This window comes from Coffea eugenioides, chromosome 2 (genome assembly GCF_003713205.1).
Source record: "Coffea eugenioides isolate CCC68of chromosome 2, Ceug_1.0, whole genome shotgun sequence".
Lineage (NCBI taxonomy): Eukaryota > Viridiplantae > Streptophyta > Magnoliopsida > Gentianales > Rubiaceae > Coffea > Coffea eugenioides.
The window spans coordinates 54,954,877-54,966,108 of record NC_040036.1 but is presented as its reverse complement, the minus strand read 5'-3'; the positions used below and the strand labels follow the sequence as shown (position 1 = coordinate 54,966,108).

The window sequence follows — 11,232 nt, the reverse complement described above, 5'->3', positions numbered from 1 at the left end:
AATCTAGTGTAGGCTTTTGTTCTTGCAAGATTGAGTGAAATGGAAGCTTGAGAGTTGAAGAAATTTCCTTTCTTCTTGAGCTTAGAGAGCCGGCCACCAAGGAGAGAAAAATGGTGAATTTTGTGAATTTTTGAGATATTTATTTAATTGGGTCAAAAGTCAAAAAAAATGTCAAAAGGTGAATAGTGTTTCTTATGTCAAATCCAATGGCTAGGTGACACTTGTCACCACCATAAATGCATTCTTATCTTTCTTTTCTCTCTCACATCAATCACTTCACACACACTACTTATCTCTTCACACCCGATAAATTTTTCACAGTATCCGAAACTTAACCTTATTGGCCGAATTTTTCCGAACTTTTCGCACTAGTGGGTCCCACATCCAATATATATTCTTAATTTTCTAAAAATTCACCAATGCTAGAAAAATCATCTTAAAACTATAATTACTCATAAAATCCACTAAGAAAATAGTTCTAAGCCAGAAAATGCAGAAAACATGCAATTAAGGGGAAATAAACCCTAGGAAAATAATTAGGGTTTTACGGGTTCTCACAACAGCCCATCATATCCTCCAAAGAAAACCAGTATATCCTCACCATTGTATGAACCTAACACCGAAGTTAAGCCCTGACAGGTAAAAATTTTTCATATCAGGGTTACATAAGTAAAAAATTAATAGGAATAAACACACAACATGTGTTAATTTTGTAAGGAGTCATTGAAGTCTAAATTAGCGGAGGAGGAGGAGCTACGTACGGATATGGCATGGAGTTACTTTCGGCAGATTTTGCAGGCTTTACAGTTCATACACGGCAAAGATATTATTCATCGGGACTTGAAGTCGGATAATATTTTCATAGACGACAGTGGAACAGTGAAAATTGGGGACTTTGGATTAGCTCTGAAAATGGATGTCAGTTCTACCACAAATTCGTTACCAGTTGGTGCGTATCTCTACCGTGCACCTGAAATGAAAAAGGGGGACCCCACCTACAAGCCCACCAACAAGGTGGACATGTATGCCTTGGGGTTGATTCTATTCCAGCTGTTTTGTCCCCGGCAATGTTCTGAGCGCAAAATGTTGAAACTAAGAGATTCGCCCGAGCAAGTTTGCGAAAAGTATAAGGTGGATGAAACTGCCAAGCACCTGATCTTGGAGCTACTTCAGACAGATCCATTGAAACGGCCTTCTCCTGCAGATCTTCTTCGTCGTTTAGATGGATTGGAGAGAGAAGGAGCCTTATGCTTTGATAAAATTGGTCAGGCTGCAGACACGAAGGTCCAAAATATTCCCACAGAGAATACGTCGTCGTCGGATCATAGACCTCGCGAGTTGGAAAGTTGTCCGATTCAAACCGGTTCATATAATTATTAATACGTTTAGTGTAAACTCGTTCAGTTATTGTGTAATCTTGAATTTTATATAAATTTAATTATATGAGTTGATAAAAAAAAACATGTGTTAATTTATGTCCTCCAAAGCCCAGCTGAAGTGTGTGACAAATTCAATGGCCAAACAAATATGAGCGTGTGCTCAATATGCCTCTTACATTTCTGAAAAATGCAAATCATTCCTCCAATTAATTGTAAACTATACTGAGAAGAGGAATTATTTATTATAAAAAAACCATTTTCACAAAATAATCATGACAGATATAGAGAGTTATCAATTTTTCAATTTATTGCTAACAAAGTACACGTAATTGGAATTAACAATCAACACATCGTCATTTATCTCCTTCAAAGCCAGCTTAAATTAACCACACAGTAGGTTTAAAAAGCCAAAACAGAGATGAGCATGCTCTTAATATCTCTCTCATAAATCTGAAATATGAAAGTTATTCCTCCAACGAAACATAAACCATGCTGAGAGGAAATAACACAAATGTAAACCAATTTCGCTGAATATCAGGACAAATAAGGAGAGTTTACAGATTTTTTATCATCGCGTATATAAGCACAACTAGAAATAGACACTGCACACTTTATTCACTTCTAACCTTGAAAGCCAGCTTAAACTAACAATATAGTGGATCAAGTACATGACAGTTATAAAGGCAAAACAAAGATGAGCGTTCTCAATATCTGTCTTACATTTCCTTAAAAGCAAAAGAAGCAGCTACTCCAATAAATCCTAAACCATGCTCAGATGAAACAATAAAAAAAAAATTTCACAGTATTACAGGACAAACATCAAGTGGTTTCAGTTTCTTGGTTTATTGCATATATAACACACATAACTAGACTAAACAAACAAAACATTTATTGCAAGTCCTTCAGGTTCAGTTTAAACAACCACACAGTGGGTCAATCAATGACAGATACACAACAAAACAAATATTACATGTGCTGAATATGTCTCTAATATTTTTGAAAATAAACAAAAATTGATCCACTAAGGAATTATAAAATATACTCAAAGGAACAAAAAAAAAATCACTTACTATCAGGCAAAATATGGAGTATTTTGATCTTTTCGATAGATTATGTATGTAATACAAATAACTGAAATAAATGCTAAACTGCTAAACAAACTTTCACTTATGTCCTTCAAAGACAGCTTAAACTAACCACATACTGGCTCAGGGAATGACAAAATACAAAGGAAAAACGAATATGAGCACAGACTATGTTGAGAGGAAGGAACAACAAACAAGCAATTACACAAAATATCAGTACAAGTAGTCGTTTTCAGTTATTCTATCTCGTACACAATAGACATGCAAAATGAACAGACTTATCATGCCTGGCCTGCAATTATACTACTATAACTTTAATAATTTAATGTTGTTTCTTTGAATACTGATAAACGGACACCAGGAAATTCATGTTATAGCTCAAACTATGTCCTCTTATGGTGAAAACCTTCTCGCTTACTTGTAAGCATTCTTAACCTTTCAACTTATGGTGGTAATAAACTTCAATTTGCTTCTAGTCCATTAGTCATTCTTCCAACTATTCAGATTCTACCATAACATCATTCTTAGCTTAAAAATTCTCCCTTTCCATTCACTATCTTCTAGAGAAACTCCATTCCTTAACCTTGCTGCATAACTTGCTAGAGTTGAACATTCACAGATATAGTTAATCAGAGGATTTGACATCATTTTCTCATGGTATGCTCCCTTTTCGGGGATCAATTGTCAAATGTACGAGAGATGGATTAAATAAAAGCAATATAGCCAGTAATAAAGATTAAAGACAGAGCATGGCAATGGTACCAAATCTTAGTGGTATCAATTGACAAGGAACCTAATTTAGCAGAGGAAAAAGATATTATGGTTCAGTCTATTTAATATTTTATTTTTTTTTTCAATTTGATTCCCAAAAGCATCTTATAACAGAAAATGTAAATTAGACACCAATTACGACTTGTAGATTGCGTTTGATATCTTCTTTTCAATCTTCCAAGTGAAATACAGTATAATACTTAAAGAAATGTAGCTAACATAAATAAAGTAAAACACATGTTAAATAATACCCACATGCATCAATCTGGTTACAGATTCAACCACTTGAAAAAAAGGGTGCTATCCTTTCTAATGAACTTATAGCTCAACCCTCTTGAACTGTGGAGAATGAAGCATATCAAAATGAACTATTGACCAATGCTTGTTTGATTCAAAGCATCCTGGTGGTATTTTTTAGTGGTATTTTCGAAAAGATTTGAATCTAGGATAGAATTCAAGGAACTATTATATAGGTACAGGGATTATCTATCAAGATTGTTCGATCAAAATCCTTTTATTTACTTATTATTTATTTATTTACTCTACACTATGATATTCATTCCACTACACTAATTATTTTGCATTGAGGATTAATGAAATAATTCCTTCACATTTATAGAGGTATTGGGTCATAATTCACATGAAGTCTCACTTGGGCTGCTTCAGTGATAGTTTCTACTTTTCTCGTCCTGTCACTCGTAGTATGGGAAGAAGTGGACTCTTGCAACAATTAATTAATTAATCAAACTGTATTATGTTTTCCAGATTCATCTGTAACATGTTTTGAACTATTTAAAAGAAAATCAACCATACATATAAAAGCAGTTACGTGACAACATGCTAAAATTTTAATTTCCAAACACACTAACAGTATACATCCTCGGTTCGCCTCCCTCAACATCAATACTCCAAATGGAAGTGAAAAACTATAGAGTCAAGTATGGCACTAGCATAAACGAGAGTGAGAGAACATTAGCCAGATTCAGTTATAAATGATAAAATCATATACTTAACTGACGATATTAAAAGGCAGCGTATAGCATAGTAGTATTTGCATAGTTGAATAACATTCTCATCCAGCAATCATTGTTGTTCTTTTTAACATATTAAGCATGTAGATATCCTTATGAACTTAAAAGAAAAAACCATCACTTATGTAATATGGTACACATTTCTCTAGCAAGCGAAGCAAATCCTTGAACGGTTGTAATTACTAACTAGACCAAAGTAGACATGCTGAGCACAAGATTTTGGGTCACTCCTGAAAGCTGTAGCAAAAAGGCAGAAACATAAAAATATGAGTGACAATATAAAAAAAATAAAGGATTTTACAGAGAAAAACGTGAATAGTCACCACACTAATGCTAAAATCATGAGCTTCTGGTCGTAAAAAAACTCTTTATTTTTTTTAAACAGAATTTATTAGATATAATATGAAGAGATCATACATAAGAGGCCAAAGCAAAAAAACCTTAACACTAACTTATCTTTCTACACCCTAACCCTGCGCAAACTTGAAGGACCAGGCTGGGCAAGTCACTGAATGATTCATACGTCACAGTTATTCTTGACTCCACTCCAATATTTGCAAGGTGGTCAGCAGGTTTGTTCCCTTCACGAAAGCAATGCGTGACCGCTTTAAAGGACTGTCTATCTTTTAGCAACTCCTGTAAATCCCGTCGCAGTCTCCATGGGCACCGTAGTTTCCCGTGAACGATCTGCACCAATACCAAGGCATCAGATTCTAAATGCAAGTCCGAATACCCACAGCCAATAGCCAGCCTAACACCATAAATAAGTGGTTTCAGTTCTGCCTATAAACTCGTCATCTTCCTAAAGAAACATGAGAACCCCACAAGAAACCATTCCTCCGAGCAGCTGAGCACACCCCACCCCCATTCTCCCCCGGATTACCTCTGGAGCAACCATTTGAGTTCAGTTTGACCACCTATTGCACGAGACATTGCCACCGAACCACCATGGCTTTGTATTCCCGTTGCGTACCAGCCACCATACCATAAAAATCCGGCCAATCTTGTCCAGCGGTCTTGGTGCCTACAAATTTGAGAAAAAAGAGGTCCTTGAGATCACTAAAGATTTCCGTGCAAACATGAACCACCGACACCAGACGACCATCGAACACAAACTCGTTCCGCATCTTCCACAAGTTCCAACATATTAGGGATGGCAGAAGTCGAAGAAGATACTGGAGGTACGGGTTCCGAGTGGGCTTCAACCACCAGCTAACCAGCTTATGTCATATAGTAGCGACAGCCCTAAACCCTCCAATCTCCCTTTCAAATTAGTCCCAAATTCGTCGTGCCACTTCCCCAGAACAAAAGATGTGATCAACAGACTCCTGGCGAGGATGCCAACAACAAAAGCAGGGAGAAGGGCCTAATATACCAAATTTGTGCAGCCTATCCATCACTGGCAGTCGAGAACCAACCAACCTTAACATGAAGAACGAGATCTTTAATGGCAACCCTTGAGGCCAGAGCAGCGAGTAAATCCAGGACCTGTTCTCCTCTTGAAGAACAATCTGATACGCAGATGCTAATGAGAAGTCACCTGAAGTACTCGGAGTCCAATCCATGGTATCAGCTTGGTCCAGAGAAGGAGGCACCATATCCAAAATCTGCCCCACACACCGACCAGGCACCTCAGTGTGCAACCACTAAGTATTCCAGCAACGCTGGACAACAAAATCAGACACAGCACATTCCTGAAAGGAATCCACTTGACGACAGAGTGGACCCGTACCCAGCCAATTATCATGCCAGAAGCTCACGTCACCCCTAGCCAAAACCCAGCCTACCCGCTGCTCCGCAATCCCCTGGATTGCCACCATCCTCTTCCAAGTCCAAGAGTCCTCGGGGGAAGCGTCGGCAAAACAAGGGTGAAGATTGGGGCAATATTTACAGTGCATGAACTCAGCCCATAAAGATTGCCGTAATCGGAAGTGCCACCATAATCTCAACTAGAAGGCCTCAAATACATGCTCCAATGATCTCAAACCCGTATCCCTCTTCCTGCGGCTGACATAGTTGATCTCATTTTAACCAATGAAACCGCAGCCCCGCCTCAGAAGAGTTCCGTAGAAACGTCGCAAAAATTCTGTTCAACGTGCCAAAGATCGACTTGGGGGGGGGAGGTAAATGCAGCAAATATGTGAAGAGGCAAAGAAGATAGCACACTCTTGATTAGGGTCAATTTCCCACCGTACGATAGTAGTCTTCCTTTCCATGACAACACCTTCCTCGTGACCGAGTCACAAACGCTCAAAAAATAAAAACTCTTCCGCCGCCCTACATATAATGGGCATCCCAAATACCTAACTAGAAACTCCTTCGTCTGGGACCCTGTGATTTCCGCAATAGAACGCTTGCGAACCCTGGGTCATAACACAACTCTTCTGCTGATTGACCTTTTGCCCCGACACTGAGGCATAGCCCTCTAGTGCCTTTTTAACCAATCGCACCAACCGCTTCAACCCACTTGTAAAGGTAATAACGTTATTTGCATAAACCAAATGAGTAACAGTCGGGCAACTTGGTGGAACTCTAAAAGGCATAAAGCCACTGCCCAAAGAATTAAGGAGGCGCAAGAGGACTTCTGCACTGATCACAAATAGCATCGGTGAAATCGGATCTCCCTGTCTCAATCCATGGCTAGATTTGAAGAAACCCTGAGGCGCACCATTAATTATCACTGAGAACCACACATTTGAAATAATCCTCCATATCATATCGATTCACACCTCACCAAACCCGAACCTTCTCAACACCTGTAACAGGAACGGCCAGGAGACCCTATCATAGGTTTTGGCCATATCAAGTTTTAACACCACATTTGCCCCTCTGTTCTTTCGTCGAATATCAGACACCAACTCCTGGACCAACAAGAAGTTGTCAAAAATCTGATTGCCCTTAACAAAGCCACTCTGCTGCGGGGAAATAATACTCGGCAGAACCTTTGACAAGCGTGTAGCCAGGATTTTTGAAATGACTTTGTTGACGAAATTGCAGAGGTTTATAGGTCTAAATTGACTGAAATCCTGGGGAGAGTGCACCTTCGAAATCAGTACAATCAAAATCGAAGCAACACTCCAAGGCAACTCGTGCCCACCTGAGGACCCTGCATCACCAACTCCTGCCATAGCCATAAATGTTCGCAATTCTACTCCCTTATCCACCCGAACAGGTCGACCCTCCGTTTCTCCTCTTTGCTAATGATGACATTAAAATCCCCTGCCAGTAGCCATGGATCATTCGTCGGATTATCACCTCCTCTATTATTACACCATGTAAACCGCGGCCCTGAGAACCCTGCATCACCAACTCCTGCCATAGCCATAAATGTTCGCAGTTCTACTTCGTCATCCACCCGAACAGGCCGACCTCCCCGTTTCTCCTCTTTGCTAATGATGACATTAAAATCCCCTACCAATAGCCATGGATCATTCGTCGGATTATCATCTAACAAGGTTGACCAGAGCAGAGCCCGCTCCTGCTCAGTGCACTTTGCATGGACGAAGGAAAAATAAACCGGAGCCAAGAGCAACTAGGAAGTGAGTTTTAGGGTAAGATGTTGGGGAGATTCCCCAACATACTCACAAAAAAAACCCTTTTGACAGAACACCCAGATAGTCCCCTTCTTATTAACCAACCAACTATCCATTTTGAGTCGTGCACATATCAACCAGATGTCCCCTGGCGATACCTTCGGCTCACAAATTGCCACTAATTGAACGGAAAACTCATCAATGATCCTTTTTAATCTACGAAAATTTGGAGTACACGAAATACCCCGAATATTCCAGAATAAGAAATTAATGATGGGATAATGCAATAAAGGAGTTAGAGAAAAATTTTGACTTAGACCGCAAAGTACGATCAGTTGGGGCCTGGTAACGAGTACCTTTACGCCTGACTTTATCACCCAATTTAACACCTTCCCCCAAGGTAGTGTTTTCCTGTACCTGCTGAATTATTTGGTCAATGTTAAGATATCAATCACTAGAGAGCTAGACTCACATTGCCGTTCTGTCAACTACCCACGTGGAGACAAACTGCCGGCCCTTCATTCTGTCGCAGAGACATCCTCCTCCACAAAACACCCCTCTGAGACCACCTCCTCCTCCTTCGACTCAATTGCCATGCCTAGTGCATCCTCATCCAACCGCGCTACCACATGGTCTTCCGCAACTCTAGCGCTCTCCTCCTCCGAACAGCAGACCCCAGCAACCTCCCGCAGCTGCCTCTCCTCCGATCTCACTTCTGGTTGCACTGCCCCCTGACCTGCTACACTCGTGCCTAGCCTACGCAGCCCCTCATGGTGCTGCCGCACTTGCGCTGCAGACGTGACCAGTATCGCTGTCGCTGCCCTTCCCCCAGCAGTACCACCATGTGTGGACTGCAAGGAGGACTTGTAGTCTTGGAATACCACATCTGCAGAAGGACCCACCACAGCATTTTCGCAACAGGTCGCATCCTCTGGCTGCGGGACATCACACACAGTGATCCTCTCATCGGGGTGGGAGGAGGACAACCCCTGTACCTCGTTCGCCTACTGCTGGCATGCGCCTCCCCCACTGCCGAAGCAGCATGCACGTCCTCACGCCCAACAACAGCAGCATCAACAGTAGAAACAACAGGAGCAGCATGCCGCTGCCCCTGACCTTCGGCATCAAGCTTCCCACCTGCGTTCTCAGACCAATGCTGTTAGACCCCCACTCTCTTTGTCCGTGCATCTTTAGAGGGATCCGGGTTATCCTTTTTCAACTCAGGGTGCTTAATATTGCATTCCCCATTCGTATGGCCCTGATGAAAACAGTGACAGCAGTATTTAGGCAGATGCTCCGGTATCAGGGGCTACCAAAATCCAATCCTCTCACCCATAGATATCCATACCCTGCTCAGCAACTCCTTCATCAAATCCATCTCAATGTTGACCTGAGCCACGCTTGGCCGCGAACCCTTAGCAGTAGCAGTATCCACGGATAGCGGCCCCCCCAGGCAAGCTACTATGAAGAAGAGACACTCTTTCTGAAACAAGTGCACCAGCAACTTTGGCAAACCAAACCAAACTGGCACTGCTGAAGACTCCCGATCGACATGAAAATAGATGGACCACTTGAACACTCTCATAGGGGCATCATTGATGTACCGAACGTTCCTAGCCCATATCCGATAATGGTCAGCCTCATTTGTCAGCCGGATCAGCACATGCCGACGATCCAACAAGCTAATCGAAAACTCTTTTTTCAAGTCCAAAGTTTTGAAAAACTTCCGCAGATCCTCCATAGATGGACGACCTCTAGAAAACTTACCCACCAATGCAAACTTAAAGGGAGAGGCAATCCTTTCTATATCTTCCATAGAAAACAGAACAGCCGGCTCACCTTTATGCGTGGATGTGGTCGCCCGAACCCTGGACTCCGGCTGCGTATGTGACAAAAGCGACGCAAAGGACTTAGAGTGAAAACCCACTGTTGGGGAAGAAACCCCAGCTGCAAACGAGGGGACTGGGTCACCCTGGACCTTAGCAAGAGGCTGGAGCCCCTCCCCGAAGAGGAGAGAGGCGCGGCCATGGCGGCTAGGAACCTCGGCTCACGACAAAAACCCTAACTTATCGAAAAAGGAATGCTAACAATTGGTGAAGTAAGATTTTTCTTATTTCCTATTTGTCTCTGGATAAGTCAAGATGAAAAAATTAGATTAAAAGAAAACTCTTTAGTTATTAAGTAACAATCCAATGACATTTAAAATAGGAAATGTCCAGAAGGCACAAACTATTCTCTACATTACACACTAGATTAGAAAGACTAGTACCTCTCTTATGGTCACCGCCACCAAAAATAAACCATAGTTCTCCAACAGTCACACTAGCATGACCAGCTTGTGGACTTGGAATTTCACCCTTTTGGGCAGTTCTTGACCATTCTCTCTATGACATCAAGAGACATGCAATTCAATGACAACATTAATAATGCACTACTAGACACCAAAAAATAATTTGTCTCATAGTCTGCAAATTGAGAACGTGTAAATCATTGAAGCAGGTAGCATGTGAACATCCACCAAAAATAAAAAGGAATCGATCTGCATGAATTGTAGCAACATGATCCGACCTTGGAGAAGGTGGCACCCCCCTAAGTAAGCAAAAGTTAAAAATGTCCAATAGTTATAAGTCGTTCAATTGAAGAAAAGAACAAGGAAATTACTTTTAGAATATTTGGAGAAATGGATATGTGACCAACTGGACAATTAGGATAAGCACATTTGAGCTTCTGAAAGGTATCATATCTCAAAAGGGGGAAAACACAAACCAATTTCTGAAAAAAAAAAAAAACTAGTTAGATGAGCACAATGATTGCACTCTGTGTCTACTGAATATTGCTAAAAAACCTTAACCAAGCAACCATAGTATATGGTGACTGGATTATGCCTTCTCAAATGGCGAACAGAATCTTACAATGTATCCACTTTGCCCCAGGTCATGGTCTCCAAGTCCAGAATATGCAGGTCATTTATGAAAGATTGCTTTGCATCTTGTCCACCAAATATGATTAGGCTCACTCCTAAAAGGGTAGCTAAATATCCATCTTGAGAAACCTACGAAATCAGAATTAATGTTAACTTGCTCTCCCTATTACATGGAAAGAGAAGGTACAATAGGCCCTTGCAAGTACTGGAAAGAGAAGAAGGGGGATCAAACCTAGATTAGTTGTATTCATAACCTAAAAAGTACATCTTTGGATATTGTAATGGCATGAAAGGATAATTAATTGTACATGCATGCCTCGTGAACTTCAAAATGTCGTAAATTAATTTAACTCCGATTTTAATTGTATCTTTTAAACCCATATGTAGTCTCATTATTTAGGCAAAACAAATTCCCACTCCAGGCATGACACAAGCGAGGGTTAAAGCTAATCATTTTGCAAACGGACATAGATAGATTTGTATTGAGTGCAAAAGTAGATTACGAGAGGA

At 40.9% G+C, this 11,232-nt stretch overlaps 1 protein-coding gene across 1 annotated transcript; it reads left to right on the top strand.

The window, feature by feature from the left end:
• Positions 1–765: 765 nt before the first annotated feature.
• Positions 766–1,380, top strand: LOC113759905 (eIF-2-alpha kinase GCN2-like). Its single transcript, XM_027302483.1, has one exon. It carries the CDS (start codon positions 766–768, stop codon positions 1,378–1,380), a length of 615 nt encoding a protein of 204 aa, XP_027158284.1.
• Positions 1,381–11,232: the final 9,852 nt, after the last annotated feature.

What these genes read in the sequence shown, in the direction of transcription:
- LOC113759905 (XM_027302483.1), top strand. Translation starts at nt 766, where the DNA reads ATGGCATGGAGTTACTTTCGGCAGATTTTGCAGGCTTTACAGTTCATA.